This window comes from Leuciscus leuciscus, assembly GCF_965113295.1.
Source record: "Leuciscus leuciscus genome assembly, chromosome: 5".
Classification (NCBI taxonomy): Eukaryota; Metazoa; Chordata; class Actinopteri; order Cypriniformes; family Leuciscidae; genus Leuciscus; species Leuciscus leuciscus.
Genome location: NC_138729.1, coordinates 37,664,596 through 37,691,232, shown reverse-complemented (window position 1 = coordinate 37,691,232; position 26,637 = coordinate 37,664,596). Strand labels below are relative to the sequence as shown.

General features: G+C 37.1%; 2 protein-coding genes across 3 annotated transcripts; one reads left to right on the top strand and one right to left on the bottom strand.

Moving 5' to 3' along the window:
• Positions 1-1,710: 1,710 nt before the first annotated feature.
• On the bottom strand, positions 1,711-6,788 carry cUnh9orf85 (chromosome Un C9orf85 homolog). The gene is made up of 4 exons (XM_082169870.1): positions 6,433-6,788; positions 6,192-6,298; positions 5,965-6,078; positions 1,711-2,914 (listed from the first exon to the last, which is right to left on the bottom strand). Exons 1-4 carry the CDS (start codon positions 6,532-6,534, stop codon positions 2,773-2,775), a joined length of 465 nt encoding a protein of 154 aa, XP_082025996.1. The 5' UTR covers positions 6,535-6,788; the 3' UTR covers positions 1,711-2,772.
• A 174-nt stretch (positions 6,789-6,962) lies between these two features.
• Positions 6,963-22,634, top strand: abhd17b (abhydrolase domain containing 17B, depalmitoylase). 2 transcript variants are annotated; one of them, XM_082169867.1, is made up of 4 exons: positions 6,963-7,262; positions 9,340-9,807; positions 19,194-19,373; positions 21,042-22,634. In XM_082169867.1, the coding sequence occupies exons 2-4, from the start codon at positions 9,341-9,343 to the stop codon at positions 21,259-21,261; spliced, it is 867 nt and encodes a 288-aa protein (XP_082025993.1). In that variant the 5' UTR covers positions 6,963-7,262; position 9,340; the 3' UTR covers positions 21,262-22,634. The 2 variants fall into 2 exon arrangements, with proteins under 2 accessions (XP_082025993.1, XP_082025992.1); XM_082169866.1 differs by having other exon boundaries at positions 6,964-7,262; positions 9,335-9,807.
• The last annotated feature ends 4,003 nt before the right edge of the window (positions 22,635-26,637 follow it).

Sequence of the window (26,637 nt, the reverse complement as noted above, 5' to 3'; positions counted from 1 at the left end):
AAGTGCACTTTCCACGTCTAAATCCACATTGATAATCACTTATTTGTTTCTTCGATTCCAGTGTCCAAACAAGTAAATTATTTACCATTCTCTCCATTGTTTTACAGAGGCAACTGGTAAGAGCGATTGGTCGATAGTTATTTGGATCTGTATGGTCTTTTCCTGGTTTAGGTATTGGGATTACAGTTGATTCTTTCCAGGAGGATGGTATTTGTCCAGAAGACCAGACAAAGTTGAAGTTATCCAAAAGAAGAGATAATATACTTTGGAAAAAAATGGTTCTTCAGGGGTTCTTTGCGGTGGTTAAGGTGCTTTATAGCACCACTACCATTTAAAGAACCTGTTAAGCCCAGTTTGGTTCTTCAGCGGTTCTTTGGGGTGGTTAAGGTGCTATATGGCACCTCTTATGGTTCTACATAGCACCATTTGACAAAGGTAGGTGCTATATGGCACTTAAAGTGGTTCCCCTATGATTACAAGCCAATGAACCACTTTTAGTGCTATTTAGCACCATTTTTGTTTAGAGTGTATGTGCTTTCAGAATTGATAATGAATTTTGTCTGGACCCAAATTACAGCACAACCAATGAATAATAGTTATTTTAACACAAAAATTATAATTAGTGAACTTTTCAAAAGAGTTGTGGTGACTCTTTCATCAACACTAATAGGCTCTTTTATGTCTTATAACAATTGCCATTTCGTAATCACTTACTCAACAATAACAGTGTCCATGGAAACTTGACTGTACAACACTTGGGCAAACAGAATATCACAGTCTCATCTGACACAGTCAACAAGTATTATAACAAGAAGACAAACACTTAAACTACATATACAACAGACAAAAAATTTAAAGGCATTGTAATGATACAGAATAAAACGGCATGTATTGTCCATTGCACATGAGACCTGCTCTGAAATGAAGTTACATAATCGCCTGCACATAGCTGATCTTATTCAGTAAGTTCTGCTATTGGGGTGAAAAACAGTCATTGACAGCATTTTCACTTTCCTTATGGCTTATATTAACTTGGAAAAATAATTAAAAAAAGAAATGAAGAAATCTGTGCACGCAATGAGTTTGACGAATAGTGAAGAAGATGGTAATGTGCTCAGACATGTGATACTGGACTAGTCTCTTGCTTCATTACATGTGCATGGTTAAACATCATTACATAAATCCAGGGTTAAAGGCTACAGTTTCTTAAATATTCCACTAAACAGTCTATTTTTGGATCCTGTTCTGACACTCATGTTATTAACTTCTCCAGAACTTTGTCACAGGTGGTTCAGAATGATTCGGCGCAAAGGGTGAAACGGACTATTCTTGTTTAAGTTCCTTAAAAATCATGAGTTTCCCCTAAAAATCTTGAAATAGTTGACTATGATCTCACATAACCTCTGCGATCACATGGTGATTTAACATGTTACTTGTCACTCTTTTTTTATTCAGAGAAGTTATTCTACAGATCTGTGTTGGTCTTTAACCTCTACTTTATGTACTTACAAAAAATTGTTTTAGGCGCAATGTATTGTGTTCATATTGTATTGCGATTAATTGGAAGTTGGAATTAGTTAATGGAATGGATATGGCTTAAGGTTTATATCAAATTATTATTTAATGCTCATAATGATATGCAAGAGGATGTTTTAAAAAAGCTATAAAAAAACAATAAAAATCAGACAGCGAAACAGGACAAAGAAGGTGTAAATTTGTGCTGTCTAAGCAGCATGTCAACATTTGCTTGTAGGTTGTTTATTAAACAGACCTGTTCCATCAGTACTTTCTGTTTTGCCATTTACATGAAGACCAAATGTACTTAATATAAACGTGAGGCATTCACACAGCCTCTCATTCATAATAGATAACATGAATGGCACTGTAAAAATTATTGTAATTTTAACTGTAAAAGACTGTGAAAATGGGGCAATAAAAACCTGTTTACTGGTTATAGTACGAAAAACTGAAATAGATCTAACCAAACATTTTGTGTAATTTTACAGTAAAATACCGTTAAACGTACTACTTTCTTAAGTAAAAAGAGCAAATCATCTTGTAATTGTCAATGAAAAGCTGTAAACTGACTTTTTCTGAATTCCCTGTGACCCTTCCAATTTTATGTTTTTAATTTTGTTTTTTGTATAATTTATGCACATTAGGGTTTTATTACATCTTATGTTGTCAAATGAATATTTATTGCATTATTTTAGTGTCACGTCATGATGTTACCATTACGGTGTTTTGTATTTGTGTGCATGACACTGTGTGTTTTCTATTTATTAGTAATATTTATTATCAGCTTGTAGAAAAGCTACTTGTGATGAACATTTTACATGTGTTTTTCTCTGTACCACCAGTATTATGATGTTGGATATCAGTTTAAGCTAAAAATACAAAACAGATTTAAGTAGCAAAATGGCCTTGCTAATTCAGAAGGAAAGGGCTGTTGGATTTACCTTTTTTTGAAAGTTAGGTCATTCTGTAAATGTTAATTTTTACTGATTTTAAAGAAATATCTACTTAAAAACAAGAATGAGGGTTACTTTGTCAGTTCCTTCTAGATCATAGCAAGTGTTCAAGATGGGGAAAAAACAATTACAGCAAACAGGAAAACATCTCCTGGGAGTCTTTCCCCAATTGACAGCAGGTGAACAGGTAAGCAAATGTCCAATATCCAGCCTCATTTTCCCTTAGATACAGTGTTCTTGGGTTTAGCGGCTTGCTGGTAATGCATACAGAAGATGGCAAATGTTAATTCACGTTGGCTTCTTAATCACTATCAAATTCATCATTGTTAGTGCCAGTGTCATTGAAATCTTCATCCTCCTCCTCCTCCTCCTCATCCTCCTCCTCATCATCTCTTTTTTCCTGCCCCTTTGCTTCTACCTCTCCTTCCTCCTCCTGGTCGAGCCTAAAAAAAAAAAGCACTGAATTCTAAAAACAGCAGTGAATTCTTAAGCACACTTGATTTGTCACCGCAAATAGTTCAATTCACTTCAACATATATACACAACAGATTTAAGTTAAAATAATCTTATTAATGAAGTGTCTCTAATAATGCAATGTTGAAGGAATAACAGAGCAGCCTGAAATATATGAATAGCTTGCTGTAAAAACAATAAATTCACCATTTACTGTACATGTCCACAAGATGGCACATGTGCTGCACTGAACAAACACATTTTGTTGCCATAATGATGTACAAATTGTGATAAAACCGATTTTTAGATAAAACTATTATTTGTGAACTAATGTTCAGCTTTTCTTTTTAATAAATCAACTTATTTTCCTCAGTCACCAAGCTTGAACACACTGGTCACAGACACGCAGATGTACCTTTAATTTCCCCAAGCTGATTTCTTACCAAAACCCCCCACAGTCATGTTTCAGGCCATTTCAAGTTTGATTTTTACACGACAAAGCGGTGATATCTAAGTGGCCGAGTTGTGTGTTTACTTTTTAATTAGTCTTTCCATTAACGCCATCACTGTCTGATTATACGGTGGCCGAGAGAGAGCAACGCGCTGCAACTGAAGAAAACACATGCAAATAGAAAAACACCCGCAAATTAAGAAAACATCTTCATCAGTTTCACAACACGTGTGCTCCAAATACTCAAAACACAACCAAATACAGAAACGCGCTGCAAAAGTTAACAACCAAATACAGAAACAAATGTACAAATAGCACAGACCACAAAGGAAATGTTTCCAGGGGACCCCAATTTAGTGACGAACACGGCTGGGACGTGCTTACAGCTCAAAATCTACTTTATTTTATTTTATTATTATTATTATTTGCAAAACATACAGAGATGACGTTTATGACATACAACTTTGTATACAATATACAAAATGTTAACAATATGTTCAATGTCATCAGAATACTAATGAGAATAGAACACTGAGCTGAAAACTAAAATAAATAAAAAAGATAGAGAAAAGAACATGAGGGAAAGATGTTAATCTATACATCAGTTACATTGTACAAATGTTGTCATGTTATGTTTAAATAAGTTTCATAAGAAATGTTAGGTAATGCATGGTCCAAAGATGAGATGGAAAGTTTTAAAGTTGAGACACTCACACACAGATAGCCTAGGCCATTGGTTCCCAACAGGGGGGTCGCGGCCCACAAGGGGGCCTCAGCGAACTCTGTGGGGGGTCCCGTCATATTTTGAAAAGTTTTGAGCAATGAGCATTAAATAAAATCATTAACTTTTTTCTGTTAAAAATATACAAAATGTATATAATGAGCGAGTTCATCATGAATCCATTTCCAATCCGTGTTTTTGTCTTATCCGGAACCACTATGGTACACCTATAATAAGTGTTTACATTGGGACTATTTCACACTGGTTCGAATCGCTGCCGCTGCGGAGTAGCCCAGTACCTGCGTGACTCGTCATAGATGTACACAGAGAGAAGTAGTTCCGGCTACAATGTTCTTCCGAAAGACGCATTATTCTGTTAATAAACGCAAGTTTACTATCGCTCGCTATAGCGCCAAAAGCGTCAAAAATAAAGCCTCACATTGATAATGCCTCACAAATAACATGCAAGTATTGAGGTCCCAGACAGCAGTCATTTAGTAGTAGCCTAGCATTTTTTTTTTTTTTTTTTTACCTACACACCAGTATGAATATTTTTGTTATTGCATTTCAAATAGGGCCAATTTATAGGCTACTCCTACGTTTTTAAATTACAAAGGGCCTACTGATGTTTTTGTTATTGCATTTTCAATATTATAGGCTATTATTTGTGCATAAACATATCTGGTTATAGTAAACATACCGTTTGTTTGAAAACAACATATTTTGTCATCCTTGCTGCAAGCTTACAAGAGCGATAATATCATTAAATGTGAAGGGGGGCCCTAAAATATTTTCTTGGGGAAAAGGGGGTCTCAGACAAAAAAAGGTTGGGAACCACTGGCCTAGGCTATATAACGCATATTTTAAAAACTTTTTTTGTATAAAATAAATATTTATTTGCAACGGTTATGTTAACAGCAATAATAATATATTTCTGGTAATAACAGCTATTCAGCTGATGGACACAGTGCTGCGTTGTCATGGGAACATCCCAGGTGAAAATAATGAGGAAATAATGTTGCATTTCGTTGCTCTCTTCAGCAAGCGCGTTCCAAACGGCTAACATAATGGCACATAAGTGCCCTGCACCCTCCAAAGTCCCACTTCAAGGGCTCTGCCGTCTGCCCTTAGAAGGGAGTAGAAGGACATAGGGATGCTCACAAGCAATAAGTATGTCCCAGCCGGGTTCATCACTTATTGGGGTCACCTGGAAACGTTTCCATTGTGGTCTGTGCTATTTGCAGTGCGTTTCTGTATTTGGTTGTGTTGTGAACTTTTGCAGCGCGTTTCTGTATTTGGTTGTGTTTTGAGTATTTGGAGCACACATGTGTTGTGAAACTGATAAAGATGTTTTCTTAATTTGCGGGTGTTTTTATCCTGCGATTTATCGCAGGAACCAATCATAACCGATAATATCCAATCAGAGCGCGATGGAGGCATTGCCTCCTCTCACGTGACTTTTCCCCATTCATTCTCAATTACCCCCCATCAAACTCACAGCATGCTTTTGGGGATCTGTTAAAAGGAGTGACTTTTACACTTTTTAATGTCACATTTTGTAATATTTGCACTTTTTATTTGGTGTAATATCGATTATTTTCTCATCCAGTTTTTTTGAGAAACTGCCTCCCTTGCCTCCTCAGAGGAAACGACCCAGATAGATAGATAGATAGATAGATAGATAGATAGATGTTACATGATGCAGTCTGAAATTTACAGTTGAATATTGCAGGGCATGTTTTAAATATTTTCTCAAGTATTTACATTACATAAATATAGATGTATACTAAAGTAGTGCACTATACCAATTTGCACATGTTTGTACATACATGATCGGCTGTTTCAAAAAGAAGTCTGAATCTACTTACGGAATAACAATCTCTTCCTTCTTTCCACATTTGGCACAAAGCTCCAACTTTAGTGCACATGGCTTACACATGACATGATAGGCATCCTTCACTGTTTTCTGAAGACACTTCACACTAAAAAACAACCCCACAGAAACAACATATTCAGAAGAGGTTAAAAGGTTAACTGTGGAAGAGTTTATTTGCCTATTATCCGTTACTATGCAATAAATCCTCGCTCATCTCACCATTTTCGTAGCTGTGTAAGGGGCTTGTATTTGTTGTACTTGACTTTCCACTCCAGCACACCTTTGCAGTGCTGGCAAAGACCATCATGAACCTTTGTTTTGGCTTTCTGGAAACAGAAGAATGCATACAAATTCAAACAAAATACACGAAAAAATATCTTAAACATCGCAAAAGCAACAAAGCTGAGATTATATAAACGTTAAATAAGAAACTACAATGTTTATTTTAGCACGAGCTTACCTTAACTTGTGCGCTTGCACCGTACTTGTCATTTTTGAAGGCAATTACATTCTGATGTTTTTGGCCTCGCGAACGGGAAACATTACCTTTTTGATTGCTCATTTTAACGTTAAAACATATGAACTATATTAACGGTAAACGTTTAAAACGCCTAAACAAGAAACCGCGTGGCTTCACACGTTTTAAAGTGACTATTGACGCAATGCGAAAATAGCGGAAGTAAATAGCAATTGGTTAACGCTTTTCAACTTCAAACCGAAACGAAAGATTGCTAACTTCACAAAGCACGGCAAACGTTAAAAATGTTTAGCTCTATTTAATTCTCAACAAAGTTAGCATTATATAGAGTTATGGATAAATAACGGCAAAATCATTAATCAACTTGTTATTGTGTTTTCGACATCAACCGTGTGCAGAGAGGACGCGGGTGATTGGTCGAGCATATCTATCCATTAATCTGATTGGCCAATAGAGCTTTCAACGTTGACGTTGATATCCGGCATTCCGCAAGAAAATCAGAAGAAAGCCAGCGTTTGGCACTGGGCACGCGTTGGTGAGAGATGAGATCACCCGTACCGGACGGATTAGATTAGGTATTAACGTTACGGCCGTATTAACACATTCAGCCTTTGATTTCGTTTGACTATTAAACAGTGGCCACATGTTGACAAGATCGGACGGACTAGAGGCAGGTTTTGATGAACTCTTGATCTGGCTAAGGGGACGGAGTGATCTGTTAAAGGGGATCTCATATCTGACTCATCTAATTCTGCGACTTCACCAGATCAAAGCGTTTCTGCACTCACCAACCTCAAGACATTCTAACACAGGTAATTAGCTGACCGAGCTAACAAAATAGCTCGTTTCAGCCTTTTCAGTTCAACTGTTAACGTTGCACTCATTAAATAATGTAATTAATATGTTAACTAAGCTTGTTTCAGTTAGCAAACACTTTTGATTCCATTTAGTTCAGTGTCATTGTCACTGATACCTTCTAAATATCATCTTGTAATATCTATGTAGATCTTAATATCATCTTGTAATAACCCTGTAGATTATTATATCGAATACTTAAGTTTTATATATATATATATATATATATATATATATATATATATATATATATATATATATATATATATAGTGTGTGAATAACAAGTCTCTAATGTTATTTGATTATAAATTCATGTGGGCCAAGTGTCTGATTATTACTTAAGGGGAAATAGGCTCATCTTTAAAGGGATACTTCACTTTAAAATGAAAATTCGGTCATCATATAAGCACCCTCATGTTGTTTCAAACCTGTATGAATTTCTTTCTTCTGCTGAACAGAAAGGAAGATATTTAGAAGACTGTCTGTAACCAGACAGTTTCTGGTCTCATTGACTTCCATAGTATATATATTTTTCCTACTATGGAAGTCAATGAGACCAGAAACTGTCTGGTTACTGACATTCTTCTAAATATCTTCCTTTCTGTTCAGCATAAGAAAGAAATTCATACAGGTTTGAAACAACATGAGGGTGAGTATATGATGACCGAATTTTCATTTTAAAGTGGAGTATCCCTTTAAAAACCTTCTAGTGAGTGAAATAACAGGTTCTTGTACCCCCCACCCCCAATTTGACCTTTAATAATAATACTAAAAAGATTAACCTCAGCTAATTATTTGGGATGTCGTGTGTGATATGTAATATTGTGATGATAATTTTAGCTTTTGCTTTCCCTTCAATGTGAAGTCCAAATGCCCCAGACAAGATGGTTTCCTGCTTAATGAAATTGAGGGTGGGGATTTGCTTATCATAGGTCAGATCTGAGTCTGATTCACAGTGTTTTTTCCTCTCTGCTACCAAATTCTATGGTCTGCCAGTAAATTAAGAATATTGTTAAAAATGGTTCTTTTGGTACTAAATTAATGTGGTCACCTACTTGGAGTTCATAATAAGGTGGTTAAGCGGTTTCAATGAAATTCTAGACAAATGTTTGGAATATTATGAAGCTGTGATGTGGATTACTGATGGTATGTTTCTCAGGTTTGTAAAACATTGGCAATAACAAAGGAGCCTAGCCTAGAAACCCCAAAAATGAAGGTGTTTTTCAGCTGTCATGACATATAGAAAAAGTGATCTGATCGATGATAGCACACATCAAAACTAACCTCAGGGTGAAGTCTGAGAGTCATTATTAATGACATCAAATTAGCACTACGATGGGGTGAATATTGAACATTTTTGTTAATGAAATCTGTTTAGTTTCATCCCAGATACTGTTAAGTTTGTATTTTTTGTGTATCCTAACAGTGTGGACTTTTAATATTGATTTACTTTAAGCTACATGGAATAAACAATTTAAGGACATACTCACCCATTTTACTGGATCACAACATTTCTGTCAGTTCAGAATCAGAATCAGAATGAGCTTTATTGCCAAGTATGTTTACACACACACAAGGAATTTGTCAGTTGAGTTATAAGAGGTCTGCATATATTTACTCATCTTAAGTAAACTATTATGTCTTCTTTGGGTAAATACATTGTTTGTAAAATGCCAATGTCTCATCTTACTATGCAGATTCAATCTTGATGCTTCACCTTTAAAAGTGTAGTTCACCCAAAAATGTAAATGTTATAATTTATAATTTTGTTGTTTTAAACCTGTATGACACTCATTATTATGTGGAACACAGAATTTTTTTTCCACCCTTTTACTTTAATTTTATATATAAAAAAAAAAAAAGATATTGTTCAGAATATCTTATTTTGTGTCCCTCAGAAGAAAGCTATACAGGTTTGAAACTACATGGGGTTGAGAATTTTCATTTGAGTCATTTTAAGACAAACATTTAAATTTTTTGTGTTTCCACCTCACTCATTTTCCAATCTGCTGTGTTGTTCTTCTCAAGTGAAGGATGAATCACCTGTCATTGAGTGAGCTGTGTTGCCTTTTCTGCTGTCCACCGTGCCCGAGCAGAATAGCCTCCAAGCTGGCCTTCCTTCCTCCGGAGCCCACTTACACCCTCATGTGTGACGAGAGCGGCAGCCGCTGGACCCTCCACCTTTCTGAGCGTGCGGATTGGCAGTACTCTGCCCGGGAGAAGGACGCCATTGAGTGTTTCATGACCCGGACATCTAGGGGAAACCGAATCGCCTGTATGTTTGTGCGATGTTCTCCAAACGCTCGCTACACCTTGTTGTTCTCCCATGGTAATGCTGTAGACTTGGGTCAGATGAGTAGCTTCTACATCGGCTTGGGCTCCCGCATCAACTGCAACGTGTTCTCCTATGACTACTCTGGTTATGGGGCAAGCTCAGGAAAGCCTTCAGAGAAGAATTTGTATGCTGATGTGGACGCTGCCTGGCATGCACTGAGAACAAGGTGAGAGTACACTTGAAAGCCACTTCATTCGGATAGTTGTTTGAGGCTTTTCACAAATAGACTGTTTCTTCTGTTGCATTCATCAGTTGTGTTTATCAGGTTTGCTTTTTGTTTTTTGTCTCTTACATCACATTTCCCCATCTGAAGTCACACTGGCCTCTTACTACACTTCCTAAATAGAATGACTCTATTCAGTAGTGGCAGTAAGAGTTTTTTTTTATGTTTGTAAATATTGCAGTTTAAAAAAAAAATTCTATTGTAATATAGCCTACTTCAAAAATATAATTAAATTCACATTTATTTGTATAGAGCTTTTCACAATACATATTGTTTTATTCTTCATAAGAGGCTGGATCCAAACTGGAGCTTGGGTAATCTCTAGATACCCATAAAGCAAATGGAAAATAATTAGCGTAGCTGCTGTTCATAACATTTCAAGCAATAGATAGTCATGTGCATTTGATCTGATATAACTGGAGTGTAAGGTTATGAGATGCTTGGCTAAAGAGATGTCTTTAATCTAGGTTTAAACTGGGAGAGTGTGTCTGAGCCCAGAACATTATCAGGAAGGCTATTCTAGAGTTAAGAAGTCAAATATGAAAATGCTCTCCCTCTCTTAGTGGACTTAAATATCCAAGGTACTACCAAAAGTCCAGAGTTTTGTAACCCTAAAGAGCATGATGGGTTGTAGCGCGACAGAAGATCAGTTAAACACACAGGAGCTAAACCATTTAGGGCATTATAGATCAGTAGCAATACATTGTAATCGATACAGAACTTAATAGGTAACCAGTGTAGCAAAGAGATGATAAAATTGGGGTTATATGATAATATTTTCTTGACCTGGCTAGAACTCTAGCAGCTGCATTTTGGAATAACTGTAGCTTGATTATTAAGGACGCAGGACCACCTAGTAAAGCATTATAGTAATCTTGTCTAGAGGTCATTAATGCATGAACTAGCTTTTCAGCATCAGAAACAGATAACATTTTCCATAGCTTAGCGATGTTTCTGAGGTTGAAGAAGGCTGTTTTTGTAACATGAAATATAATTTTCGAAAGATGAGTTACTGTGTAATATAACACCCAGGTTTTTAACTGTAGAGGATGAAGTAACAAATGCACATTGTACTCTAAGAGATTCTGTGTACATGTTTTTGGTCCAATAAGTAATACCTCATTTCTTATTCAAATTTAATAGAAAACAAATACTGGTAATCGAAGATTTATCTGTCAATTTGGATAATTTAGAGATTTCATCTGGACATGATGAAATAAATAACTGAGTATCATCAGCATAACAGTGGAAACTAATTCCATGTTTACTAATAATATTACTAAGGGGCAATTGAAAATAGCAGAGAGCCTAAAACAGACCCTTGGGGCACTCCATCATTTACTGGCGTTAACTTGGATAATTCCCCGTTTAAATAAACAAAATGAAATAAATAAAAATGTCATAAATATAATTGTTTTGCAAAAAGGATCACACTTGAGCGGACACAACTGTTTCTAGTTTTTTTAGACATGGGCTAAATGGAAGATTTGAAATGGGTCTCTAATTTGTGGTTGGTTGTGGTTTCTTAATGAGAGGCTTAATAACAGCCAGCTTGAAGGGTCTTGGGACATGACCCAGAGTTAGAGACGAGTAGGTAATGTTGAGAAGGGGATTTTCTGCTATAGGTAACAACTCTTTCAGTAGTTTTGTGAGTATGGGATCTAATAAACATGTTGTTGGTTTCTTTAGATCTTCCTGTCATATAGTTGTAATGCACTGCAATAATTAATTCTTGTGATGGCAAAGCTGAATTCTCAGCAGCCAATACTTTAGATTTCAGTGTCACATGATTTTTCAGAGAACATATTACACTGATTTGGTGCTAAAGAAACATTTCTTATTACCATGTATGAATGTTGAGAATTTTTTTTTTTTTTGGAAACCATTAGTCTTTTTCAGGATTCTTTGATGAATAGAACATTCTTAAGAACAGAATTTGATTTAAAACAGTAATCGTTTGTAACATTATGAAAGTCTTTTACAGTCAATTTTATCAAGTGATCATTCAAATTCTCATTTACTGCAGTAAATGAGTACGGTAAAGTCCCCCCCCCCCCCCCCCCCCCCCCCCATTTAAAGCTCTTATGCCACGTCTCTTGTTTTTAGTGTATTGTTTTTGAAAATGGCGGGCAAGTTAAATATAGTCTAGCTTTTAAAAACATGTGCTGAGTTGAGACCCCTGCATTCTGTTTTATTGACTTTAAAAATACTTCTCAAGGAGCTTTTGTCCTGTGTTCTTGTCCTTTTTCCGTCCTGCGCCTTTTTAAATGCAAGAATGCTTTGTGTGAACCGCGTTTAAAACGTGTCAAGTGAACCTGACACCACTCTATTTATACACAGCAACCCCCCAACTGGTCGATTTAAAAAATATGTAGATTTGAATATCCCAAATACTACCCATTCATATTCCTATGGGTCTATAAAATAATTACACAAATGTTTGAATATCTAGCCGGTTTACTCTGCTTTTGGTCTTTGTCCATGTTAGTTCCTAGGGGGGGGGGGGGGGGGGGGGGGATATATTTAATATTGCCTTTACCCCTTGAATCCCATCCCCCATCTGCATGTCCTGTGCTTTTTTTTTAATCCTTTGGAGTCCTTTGCGATGGACTTATAATGTCAAGAGTCATGTTTGTTTCAAATTGCGGTTGTATTTAGATTTTTTAAGAGTGCAGCAAAGGAAAGTTTAATTTCCTCATAGATAGCTGAATCACACTAACTCAGGCCTCAGATGGCTGAAGTGTTTTTTTGTTGTTTTTTTTCTCCCAGTGGCAGCTATTTGAGACACTGTGGACATAGAGAAACTATCTCAAGGCCGTTCACTCTATCATGTGCCCTAAATTCCTATTTGTCTTTCCGTACATGTGTGTCATCTGGGGTTACTGGTCATGAGAACTTAGTTCTGTTAATTGCTATGTAACAATATTTTGCATTTTCGTTGTTCTTGCAAGAGGGAGAATAACATGCAAAATGGCTTTGTGTTCGTGACCACAATAATGTTTTGGGTTTGGGTGTGTGTGTGTATAACAGCCGTGTTCTGCGTCTGTATATGTGTGTGTGTGCATGCATGCATGTGGTGTCAGAAAGTACAGCTGATGCTCTTGAACACAGTCCACGCTGTTTGACAAGTCATATCCCTGAGGGTTAGGTCGTACCTCATGAGGCAGTCCCACGCTGTTCTTCTGGTCACTTTCAATGTTCCCACGCATTGCCATATCAGCCACAGAAGATGCATCAGGCCGTCCCACACAAGGACACGATTCAGATTACAGTGCAGATAAACTAGTCTGACTGCCTGCCACTCTGAAGAATATAACTTTATTGTGTGTTTATGTATATGTTTGTGTAAGGTGTTTTATGTGTTTTGAGAGAGGAGTTGGAGTAAGTAGGCTGGCCCATCCAAATCTTCTCTTATTCCTATAAAACTGTGGCCCCTGCTGGGAATTTCTTTTCTTTATTCATAGAAACACATTTTTTAGCTTGGTAGGTCACCATTGTATGCAGTTCTTTCCCCACCATTTCTGGAGGATAATTGGCATTTTAATCTCATTTTGTCAGAGCTGGCCAGCATTGCCTGTTTTTTATTATTAAATTGTGCTCAAATAGAGGATCGTGAGAATCCAGATTACAAATTGTGCTTTTACAGATCTCCAAACCTTTTATTTGGAAAAAAGGCTGTGGTGTGAGGGCCTTTTTTTTTCTTCTTTTTGTTTTAAAAGAACATTTGTGGAAGGAGTCTTTGGGCTTTAAATGTTTCACTGCAGTATAGTGTTTTTAAAGGCACATATTTCTGTGTTTGTGTGAGGACTTTGGGTTTTCATCTGCTTTTCAGTTTTTGATGGTTTAAACATCCCTCAAAAATAGAATCTTCCAAACAGCTAGCATAAAGAGCACCTGCCTTTAGATGTCTGTTGAAAATATTTGCCTTGGAAATTCTCCATCTGATCTCAATAGACGAGAGTGCTTATCAGACCATACTGATTGACTCTGCGAGGCGTGCAACAAAGCTTTTTTTGCTCGTCCCTTTGTTGAATGGCCAACGGAATATGATTTCTAATCACAAAAAAAGCAGCTTTTACATCAGGTAGCAAGATCACAGTTTTGAATGTGTACCATGTCCGTTTACTGAGTTCATTGATCACTCTGTCTGGGTTTATGTATTATTCTTCTTATTACAAAGCTACTTATGAATAAATGGACATTAAATGTTGATTTGACTTTTTTCATGTGAGATGAAATCCATGAAACTAAACACTGCAAAGAAACTGTATAGTATTGGAAATCAGTTGTCACAAAGGTCAGATTATTCAGTCAACATTATATAAAAATATAGAAAATTGGCTATTATTATTTAACCTCCTTGAACTAGTAAATAATTTTTAGGTGTATAACAATATTTAAATTCTGGCTGATGGAAAAACTAATAATTGTATTTGTGTTATGGATGATATCGTAAAGGTATACTATACTCGACAAACATGTTACTTGTGCATAGTAACTCAATCCAACATGTGTTTTTTAAAGCCACAATTAATTATCAGACAAGAAATTGGTTCTATCCATCATCATTTGTTGACTGGATTTTGAAATGTGCGTTTTGAACTCAAAAATGAATGTGAGCTTGCAGCTTGGGGCGGGATTTAAATAAATGTAATGATTGGAGAAGTCCGGCATAGAGAGAAGTCTGTCGTTTTCACTAGAATTTATTTCCCCCCCCAAAAAAGAATGGGATACATGGATGAATTAATTTTGCTAGTGAATTTTTATTTAATGCAGGAAAGCATAGTGCATAATGCTCTTAAGAGTTAAACTTTCGCCATAACCTATTGCTATCATTTTACTGGTGCTAGATGATGATCTAACTCTTAAAATAGGTGTAAACAATTAAATGTCCAATACCGATACATATCCCAATTCCCAAAGATTTCCCAATCAAGCTTGAAGTATGTTCATGTTTTTGCGAGTGTTCAAGTTCAGTCCTAGCCACTGGTACAGGCAGCATTGCCTTGCTTAACCACAGCAGAGAATCATTATGAGATTGTTTATATTGTGTAATGTTAGTGTAGGACAGCCACACCTTTCTGTCTGCTCAGCCAGGTGAGTCAGTGTTGAAACATCAGGTGGTGTTGACGCACGTACATGGACACTAAGCATTTACAAGAAGAGCGGATGGCACTGGGAACTCCAGTGCAATATTTTGCCGCAGCCTGAATTACTCGACTTGGGCCGGGTTCATATCTAAGGGGTTGGTCCGGATAAGACCATCTGTTATCACAGCTAGCCATTGCAGCATGTGTGTGTTTCATATAGGTATTTGCAACCAGACTTGGTGTATGTCAACTTCTACCAAACAGAACCATCTGGTTTCGTCTTCAAAACAGTAAAACGGTGATGTGTATTGTCTTCCAAGTCCAAGAGTCTGAGACCGTTCCCCTGAAAGGAAGAAGCAAAGGAAATGGCTTTTGTCTGCGAGAGATTTTCCCCCCTCAGAAGACGATGACTGTGATGTCATAAAGGAAACGCCACGGCAACCAGCAGTAGCAGTTGTATTGAATGAGACCCCTGTGCCCTCCTCCCTCCTGAAGTGATATAATGACCGTTGTGCTTGAGTGTTTTTGGGCTGAGGGCTGAGAGGGGCTCACTCGAGAAGCCTGGGAGAATTTAGTATCCGTCTTTAATGGAGCGCAGCTCCCTCTGAGAGGTGAGGGAGGGAGGTGCCAGCAGCCAGTTCTCCAAGTCAAATATTGATTGGTTGCCTAGCAACTGATTCCCAGGGAGTCCTGGAGGGACAGGCCCGATTGCAGTCATGGCAACATTGTCTACCCAGGAAGTAAAAAATAACTTCCTGATGGTTTAACTCAGCAGGTTTTTGTATCTATAAGTTTATCAGTGTAGACTTGCTGTCAGCCAGCTGCTATATTAAATTAAGAAAGGTAGTCTGGTACATGTTATTGTTTATCTGAACAATTTATGATTTGTTGTCAAGGCAACAAATAGTGCTGATTTAATTTTCTTATCTTTATAGCCAACATATTGAGCAGCTTGAAATTAAATAGATGTACTTCATTTAGTGTTTATGAGTACTCTATATCATTAGGTCTTTGGTGAGGTCCTACCATCTTTTTCTAAAACTGACTAAAAAGCCATTCCATAGACCATCAGAGTTCTCCAGAATCTGAAAGCATGTGACCCTTTTAAAAGCCTGAATATGTACTTGAAATGAATTCGAATTGGTCATTATTGACCTACGGTTCACATTGACCATGCCTGTCAAGCGGCAAAAAGATAATATAAAAAAAAATTGTAATGTGAAAATAAAAGGAGTCCATCTTCTTACACGATAATGGTTAAACTGATAAACATGATTATTTTGCTCAAAAATGAGTACATTGAACACTACTTACTTACCATTAATGTGACTTCTGATAATGCATGGTTTTGGTGAGTGCTTTGTAATTTGTCTTTATATTAGATATTTTTATTTTATGAGAGGCAATTCAGTTGCAAATGAGAGGTCGCTCCACAAATGCAAATTCATCAGACAGCAAAGAACGATACTAGTCTTTTTTTCATTTGACTTTTTCATCTTTGAAATGATTAAACACTGCAAACAGACGATGGCAATGTAGTTTTCAACTGCTTTACATGATGAAAAAAAAAAAAGGTAAAACCTTAAGAAGCTTCTATCAAAAGCTAAACCATGAAAATGTTTTACTTTGTATTGTACAGAGAGGTTGCACGGACAGCATTTATTCATCAACCATGATCGCAAACAATATGCTCAAGAATCATTACAGATTTATAGACATTATAGATTTATTACATGTTGTCACAGATTTATTAGCAGCAAATCGCACACGCAGTCTTGTGAAGGAACACAGACTGGCTGTATGACATTTCAAACAGAATTTCACAATGAACATCGCTAAACTCTAATGTACATGTTTGTCACTTGTCAGATCATCAGCGCTTGTTTGCTGCCAGAGAGGTGTGCGTGGTTGCCAGATTAAGTGAAACACTGGGCAGAAAATGTGTCCTTTTAAGAGAAATGCTCTATTTGGGGAATTTATTCTCTTAACATCTGGCAACCCCCAAGCAGGAAAGTTAGTGGAGGCTTGTTACCAATGTAAGATAATGGAATGTTAATTAATCAGTGGGGTAAATATTGCAACGATTATTTTTAATTAATCGTTACCACGATTAAAATACGATTAATCGTGCAGCTCTAATACTAGTCAAATAAAATACACATTTTACTTTAAACTTGACAGACTGGATAACTATGAACTGTTGGATGGCATTAAATTCCTGCTTGTTCAGTGGAAAATAATAACAGCATATGGGTTTTAAACAACATGAGGGTGAATAATGAAATCATTTTTATGTTTGAAAGAACTGTTCCCTAAAGAATGCTCTTTTTGAGAATGACTTTGTAGAGTCCCTTCTCCTTTTTCTCATCCTTGACCATCTGTTCTGCCTCTCTCCAAAACACATTCCACCTCCTCTCACATGATCACACAGAGTAATGTAGAATCATGTGATTTTTGTCCCAGAGGACAAACTTGATGACTGTATTGGTCTTAACGGCCCATTGTATAATCTGAACAAGATTGATTTTTTTTTATTGATTTTTTAAGATGGCATGATTGTGTAGGTAACTGAATGAATGAATTGTAATCCATGATGTGTTACATGTGAGGTCCACTTGTGAATCAGATGCAAATATTTATATTTATTTTGGTCACACAACAACAATTTTCAGTTTCAACTTCAAACCAGTTCTATCACCTTCTGTTTGCCAGCAAGACAGCAGTCAAGCATTTTAATGCTGTGTAATTGCACACTGGACAGAGTACAATGTACAGCATAAGTCCATTGATATGTGTTACTTTACGCTTATCATATGACCTACTTTTGGAGTAATTTCTCTTTACATCTCAGGTCCATGATCTCTTCACCCAGACCTCTCTGTGGCACTGCAGTCAGCTGACTAAGTGATCATGCGCTTTATAATATGGCATGGAATGTGGACACACCGCCTAGGATAACCAACCTTTACACCATCCTCTCCATAGTAGAGGTGTTTTGATGGTCACGGTATCATTTGCTGATTTAAATACAAATGGTCCTGTGCAAGTTTCACTGTACAAGAGAATTGAATCTGAGATTCTTGGATTCTTGACTCACTGGATTCCTTGAAATCATCTGTTCTCATGGCTTTTTACTGTAGACCGTAATTGATTAATTGATCACGATCATGCAGTGACTACTGTCATCAAGCTCACTTTTTCTCTCCTTAGTTGTTGCTCAGCATACTCTTGAATGCATATTGTATTAAATTGCATATATATGACTGGTCATGTTCGAGCATACGGCACTCTCAATGAAAAAAGTTTACAAAGAGTGATGTTTTTTTGATCATCCCTGTTGGAATATATTGGGAAGCCAGAATGTGTATCCATCGTCAGAAAATACATTAGCGGAACTGTCTGTTTTATGAGTTATTTAAAAATTAAAAATAAAATAAAAAAGTGCGTACGGAACCGTGGGTGGAGAATATTACTGAATATATCAAGTTAGTGTTTGTTTTTAGTGTAATCGTTTATTAGACCAGAATTATAATATCAGTGCATACAAAACAAAACAGTAACACTTTACCGTAAGGCTTTATTTGTTAACATTAGTTAACTACATTATTTCACATAAACTAACATTTATTAAAATCAAAAGTTGTATCTGTTAATAATATTATTTAATGGACATGACATGAACTAACAATGAACAGTTGTATTTTCATTATCTAACATTAAATAAGATTAAAATATACTGTAACAAATGTATTGTTCATTGTTAATGTTATTAATTAATTATGACATTAATTAATAGGACCTTATTGTAAAGTGTTACCAAAAAAAAGGTTTTATTCTCTTTATGCAATCACATGATGAAATGCAATGGAATGGAGACTGTTGACTGCAAGCAGCTTGACTTGCAGGAATGGTTTGATTTAATGACTTGAATGATTAAATTGTTCTAGTATCTGCTCTTAAATCTTGGCTCACGCCTATGCCTTTTTGTGAAAGTAATAACACTTAAGTTGGGCATGTCAATTGAGGTTACGTAATGTTTATGAACGGTCTATCGAAAGATTCGGTCATTGAGTCTAACTACAAAACAGCAAGGGTGCTTCCCAGTTTGTCTGGTTCTAAAAGTGGGTTAAACAACCTGTACTCTCGATTCATGATAATTGTGTTCTGTTCTCAGCATCATCAGTGTAGATGTGTATGTGCGTCTGTATTTTAACTCATCATTTGAATGTCATGTTCTAGGTACGGGATCAGGCCGGAACATGTGATCATTTACGGCCAGAGCATCGGTACAGTCCCTTCGGTGGATCTGGCCTCTCGGTACGAGAGCGCTGCCGTCGTCCTTCACTCCCCTCTGACCTCAGGCATGCGGGTGGCTTTTCCTGACACAAAGAAGACGTACTGCTTCGACGCATTCCCCAAGTGAGTCTCTCTATTTTAGCTTAGACTCTCCATCTTTTCATAATTCTTCCACCACATTTCCCCCCTCATTTGTCCTGTATCTCACACCTATTAGACACGTACTGTTCATGAACTGTTCACGCCTTTCTTTCAGCAGCCATGTTGCGGACGAGGCACCTGGTTGGTTCATCCGTTTCCAGCACTTTAACCATTACTGTTATTGTGTGCCCTCTAGTGACAAATATCTTCCAACTAGTAGTTCAGTGTTTGTGCACTTGCATTTTAAAACAACAGGTATAACTGATAAACAGTCTGATTTCAGTTGAAATTTATATTTTCATGCTTGATTTAAAAATACAATTAAATATTTTTTTTTTACGTATACTACAATTCAAAGGTTTCGGGTCAGTAAGTGTTTTCTTTTAAAGAAATTAATACTTTTATTCAGCAAGGGCACATTAAATTGATAAAAATTACTTTTATCATGATTTCCACAAAAATATTAAGCAGCATAACAGTTTTCAACTTTAATGCTAAGAAATGTTTTTTGAGCACCAAATCAGAATATTAGAATTTTATATATATATATATATATATATATATATAATATTTTAGGATCATGTGACACTGAAGACTGGAGGAATGGCTGTTAAAAATGTAGCTTTTCCATCACATAAATCAAATATATTTTACTGTTAATAATATTATATTATTGTTCGGACTGTCAGTCCAAATCCAATTTTCGTGGATATCCGATTGGAATCCAATCGGATTTAGCAAGTGTGAACGGCAAAAAAATCACATGAAATGCGATTTTTACAAATTTGTTCTGAGCTACATTCATGTGTGGTTCGCTTTTCTGGAAATCTGTCTCAGTCTGACCGCTCTGATCGGATTTTCCGTGGTTTATGTCACTTTCTCACGCCACGTAAAAAGTAAACATGTCAGACTCTGTTATAGGAAACATGCTGAAAGTCACTGCAGAAACATGTTGTTGCAAAGTGGCAGTAAAACAGAAAATTACAATTTAATGGAGACGCCCTTAAATTTTGATACCGGCGGAGACGACAGCACGGAATACCAGCCTCCGACGTTTCTGCTGCTGCCTTAGAAGACGTAGTCCAGCGCAGCTTTTACATTGCCATGTTATAAATAAGAAAACATCTGTGTTGCAAACCCCTCCGTGTTTTTGGCGGAGACCTACCGATGCAAAGTCATTGCCAAATAAACCAATGCAGATACGGCATGCTGGAAAACAAAAGAGCGCCTTGCGATACACAGTGTGGACAGTCAATAATTTAGATCAGATTCAAATCAGGATACACAAATAATCAGTGTGAACATAGCCTAATTTAGGAACAAATTTCAGCTAGATACTTATGAAGGTTAAACAATATTTTTTTTTTTAGAAAGACAAAGAATGTGCATTTAAGTTAATGGGGTAATTTGTTATTAAATTTTAAAGGAAAATAGTGTTCTTTAGATGGCAGTAGAAAATACTGGACATCCAAAGGACCACTTTATACCTCAAAATCAGTTTTTAGTTTTGTTTGTGTTGTTGTTACAATTGCCCTTTGTCTCATGTACAAATTACTTCGCAAAGCTTCACACGTTATGATGATTTAAAAGACACTGTATTGCAGAACACTCTGCTCATGTGTTTTTTTTGTCTGTTTTTTTTTTCTTTAGCATTGATAAAATCTCTAAAGTCACCTCTCCGGTGCTGGTGATCCACGGGACGGAGGACGAGGTGATTGATTTTTCCCATGGGCTGGCCCTGTACGAGCGCTGCCAGCGGCCCGTGGAGCCGCTCTGGGTGGAGGGTGCGGGACACAACGACGTAGAGCTGTATGGACAGTACCTGGAGCGCTTGAAACAGTTTGTGGCTCATGAACTTGTAAACTTATAAATGGACCTCAAGATTAGGACTCACCTTGATGAACATGCCCCTGGTGCCCAGATGGGAACTGTGAACTTTACTGGGGGGGAGGTTTTCTCACCATTTGTTTTTTTTGGGGGGGTTATTTACTTAAGGTGCAGTTCTCCACGCTATATAGAAAATGGGGAGCAGTCTCCTTGCTGCCTTTCTTAGGGGTGTGTTCGTGTAACTGTACTTCTACAGGTGTGAGCGAGGGGTCTGATGTTTTGGTGACCCGACTGTAAATGTGTCTTGATACCATGTACTAAAGAATCAAACCCATTCCATTTAAGTCAAGTTTTTGTTTTGCTGTATGCATGTTCTAATATCATGTAATGGAGTACTGTACAAACGCAGCATTCTGACATAAACAATTGCCATACAGGGGATGCCAAATACTCAGAATATTAAACTTTGATACATTACTTTGTGTACATATTTCTAAAACATATCTGCTTAAAGTACAATGTGTACAGTTATACATGTTCTCACACTTGTCTATGTTTTACTTGTCTTAGACCTTGAAAACAATGCTGGATAATATGGCAGTTATATCTGTTTTAACTTTCAAATAAATAAATAGACTTTTCAAATAAAGAAACACTTGAATATTGTGGCTTGCAATAGCCCAAAGTAAACACACATTATGCTCAAACAGGGCATAGGGCATATGCCAATATGCTTTGTCATATTAGTAACAGTCATTTCTGTTTTGTTTTTTTCACTTTTTTAAAATTAAAATAATACATTTGATTACACACATAATGAACTTAACACTTGATTCTGTTTGGAGTCATTGCATTGTCTTTTATTCAAATGTAATTTATACTGTCTTGTCTTAGAAGAAACCCATATAAAGAAATGCACACAACTTTTTGTTGTTGTTATTGCTTAGAGCCATGATAAGGCTGTTACTCTGGACCGCTGCTGAATTTAGACGGCAACGTTTCGTTTCTCTTTGGAGAGCTATTGGACATTGAACGATGCTCTAAAAAAGATCTTCTTTAATATCAAAGAGGATTGTCGCCCTGTTCCACTTTGAAAATAAAATTAATTTGGATGGTGTTTTTTTATTTTATTTCCTGAATGTCTGTATTATGAAAATGGTGATAATGCTGTTATTAAATTGATTTATTATATTACATATGGCACAGAATAGATTGTTACTGGTCAGACTGAAGCACAAACTGACATGCTTCAATCTTTCCAGACGTGTTGTTTTTCTGTTTTTGTAAACATCCATTGTAAAAGAAAATTGTATGTAATTATGATCTTGAAATAGTTATAATACAAAAATGGAAATAAACATGTATTTCAGAGGCTAGAGAACTAAAAGTATTAAAAGCCAGTTGTGGTAGTCTTGACTTGAGTTTTCATGTGTGCTGACCTGCAACATGCTGCTGTTAGGGGTTGTATTTTAAAGCGACCTCTTGTGGTTAGTAGTCGTAACTGTTTTCTGAATGGAGTTAATCAAAACACAATAACTTTACAACCCTATCTATCTGTTTAGTAACCATATATAATGATGAGTCATTAACATGTGGAAGAGCCATGAGAAACGTCTGATGCTAAAGTCAAGATCTTCTATCTCATCTTTCTGAGAAGCAGCTAGGCTTTTAATTAACTTAACAGCTCAACTTAATTGCTTTTAAAAATTATCCTAACCTTTTATGTGTATTCACTTTTACTCAACCATTTTACTGCACAGAGGTCAACCGCGCCTCCGGGGCTCAGTGACCTTTGAAGCCGGGGGCCTTGAACATGGAAGTTAAGAACACATGTGACCCATTCATTTTAGGGAGGGGCAAAGTTTAAAGACAGACATGGACACTTAAATAGGTTCAAAGGATGAGAACGATAAAGACGTGTTTCTATGTAGAGACTGTTGAACATTACACACTGTAATGTTTTAATTATTAGGCAAAGTGAAACTTATTAAAAAATGTCACCGAATAATTTAAGATTATTGATGTAATTAAATAGTTATGGGTGAGAATTAGGCTTCATATTGCCACCCCTGCTCCTTACAGTAGCCTACAGAATCTTAGCAATGTTTGAGGATTCTTCTCTGTCTCTCTCTAGCCTGCGTGTCATGCGCACACAGCCCGGTGGTCTTCCTCAAGGGGTCGCATTGGAGCTCCGGAAGCCGAAGTCTCCATTGAGTCGCATTCAAAATCTCAGGATGAGTTTAATCATACTGGAGACATTTTGTACAATTAATACAAAGTGTAATATTTAAGTGTAGCCTATTACATTCAACAATTTGTGCCTGTCATGCAAATATAAATCTGCCCCATCAAGCTCTACTAAATTATAAAAAAAAAATAGTTTAACCATTAATCACAAACGACTGTGATTGGTCAATTCTTTAAAGCGTTGAGAAAAGAAGTGAAGTATGGCTCGTTTCCTCAAGCCGATTCTTTTGAATGGTTCATTTCAAAGAACCGGTAAAAAAAAAAAAAAAAAAAAAAAAAATATATATATATATATATATATATTTACATTTACATTTACATTTACATTTAGTCATTTAGCAGACGCCCTTATCCAAAGCGACTTACAAATTAGGACTAAGTTCAGCGAGTCATCATAAAGAGGCAAAAGCAACAACAACGCAGGAAGTGCTCAAAATACGAAGTTCTGGTATTATTCAGAGTAGCATAAGCCTGATAAGTGATGTTTCAAAGGGAAAGGATTTTTTTTTTTATTTTTTTTTATTTTTTTTTTTTTTTTTTTTTTTATAAGGTTAAGTGCTCACGGAAGAGATTGGTTTTCAGCTGTTTTTTGAATGTTGTCAGGGATTCTGCATTCCGGATGAGGGTGGGGAGAGCGTTCCACCAGCATGGAACTGTAAATGAGAATGTTCTGGAAAGTGATTTTGTGGCTTTCTGTGATGGAACCACGAGACGTCGCTCGTTGACCGATCGTAGGTGTCTGGTAGGGATGTAGACTCGTAGGAGTGAGTGAAAGTAGGAGGGAGCTGAGCCTGTGATAGTTCTGTAAGCAAGCGTCAGAGCCTTGAACTTGATGCGAGCAGCTAGAGGTAGCCAGTGCAGAGAGATGAACAGAGGAGTGACGTGGGCCCTCTTGGGCTCGTTGAAGACAAGACGAGCTGCAGCATTCTGGATCATCTGTAGGGGTTTGGTCGCACATGCTGGGAGTCCAGCCAGAAGGGCATTGCAGTAGTCAAGCCTAGAGATGACCAGGGCCTGGACGATAAGTTGTGTTGCATGCTCAGTTAGGAAAGGCCTGATCTTCCTGATGTTGTGCAGTGCAAACCTGCATGATCGAGCTGTCTTTGAAATGTGATCTGTGAAGGTCAGCTGGTCATCAAACGTTACTCCAAGATTTCTGACCGATCTTGATGGGGTGATTAATGATGACTCTAGCTGGATGGTGAAGTCGTGCTGTAGAGACGGATTGGCAGGGAGGACGAGAAGCTCAGTCTTTGCCAGGTTGAGCTGCAGGTGGTGTTCCTTCATCCATGTGGAGATGTCCGCCAGACAGCTTGAGACCCGTGCAGCTACTGTGGGATCATCTGGTTGAAAGGAGAGGAAGAGCTGTGTGTCATCAGCATAGCAGTGGTAGGAAAAACCGTGTGCCTGTATGATGTGTCCCAGTGATGTGGTGTAGATGGAGAAGAGGAGGGGACCAAGAACTGAACCCTGGGGAACCCCTGTGGTCAGCTGATGTGCTCTGGATACCTCGCCTCTCCATGCGACCTTGAAGGACCTACCTGTGAGATAGGACTCAAACCAGTGGAGTGAAGTTCCTGTGATGCCCAGTGATGAGAGGGTGGACAGAAGGATCTGATGATTCACCGTGTCGAAGGCAGCAGACAGATCCAGGAGAATGAGGACTGAAGATTTGGAAGCAGCTTTTGCGATCCGTAGGGCTTCTGTGACTGACAGTAATGCAGTCTCAGTTGAATGTCCTTTCTTGAAGCCAGATTGGTTGACATCCAGCTGGTTGTTTAGAGACAAGAAGGATGTTAGTTGGTTGAAGACAGCTCTTTCAAGTGTCTTCGCAATGAATGGTAGGAGAGAGATAGGTCTGTAATTCTCTACCAATGATGTGTTTAGCGTTGGTTTTTTGAGCAGTGGAGTAACCCGAGCCTGCTTGAATGCTGTAGGGAAGGTGCCAGTGTGGAGGGATGAGTTGATGATGTGTGTGAGTGATGGTAGAAGTGTGGGAGAGATGGCTTGTAGAAGGTGTGAGGGGATGGGGTCAAGCGTGCAGGTGGTAGGGTGACTGGAGAGGAGAAGTGTAGATACTTCTTCCTCGGTTAGCGAAGAAAAGGAGGACAGAGGGGTATTGGCTGTGGAAGGGGTCGGTCTGGGTTCCTGTGTGTGTGGAGCTGAGAACTGACTGCTGATAGCTGTTGTTTTGTTGGTGAAGAAGGTCGCAAAATCGTCAGCAGTTAAGGAGGAGGCGGGAGGTGGTGGAGGTGGACAGAGGAGAGAGTTGAATGTCTTGAAGAGTAATCGTGTGTTGGAGGAGCTGTTGATATATATATAATATATACACATTTTGTTACTCTTTACATCAGAACGCAATAACCTTGGTTCCTTACAAATTAGCGTTGCATAGGCTATATAATTTATTTTATTGCTTGAAGTAACATACAATACCAAACAAACCTCAAAATGACAAAGCTTAATACAATTCAAATAAGTCCAAATAGCAACAAACAAAGAATAAACAAACAACATAAACCAAAAAAATTAAATAAAAACATAAAAAAATAAAATGAAATTAAATGCATAAATAAAATAGGCCTAGTACACAAGGCGGTTGATTATCATAAACAATTTTTTTTTGTTACGCATGAGTTTTAAAGTTTTGAAGAAGACCATTAAAACTTGTGTTCTTAAAGAATCTGAATTTATGTATGAAATAATTGGCCAACAACACAATATTGTTAACCAAAAATTCACTGCATAGGCCTAATTCAAAGTAAAATACAGATATTTTATAGTTTTAAAATAAAAGGTAGCCTATTACATAGCTATTTCAGACTTAATCTAACATAGGTAATCCCAGATTTTTTTTTTGAAAATGTGCATAAATAAAGTGGTTTTTCTTAGTGCTTTACAAAAGGTGCACTCATTACAACCCAATAAATCTAAAACAGCCCGTTAAAGCCATAGGTAGGCATATGTTTTACGATTCAGATTTAATAATACCTTTGTTTATTTTAATTTAGTGCGCCACGCTTCGTTTTTTGAGCCACTATTCAAGTCATAAAAACAGTAAATCTAAATATAATTAAGCTTAATTAACATTTCTCAGCAAGCAGATTTTTCCAGCTTAAAAAAACCCTCAATTTAATAACACCAACTGTTTTAACAAATATGTGTCTTACAA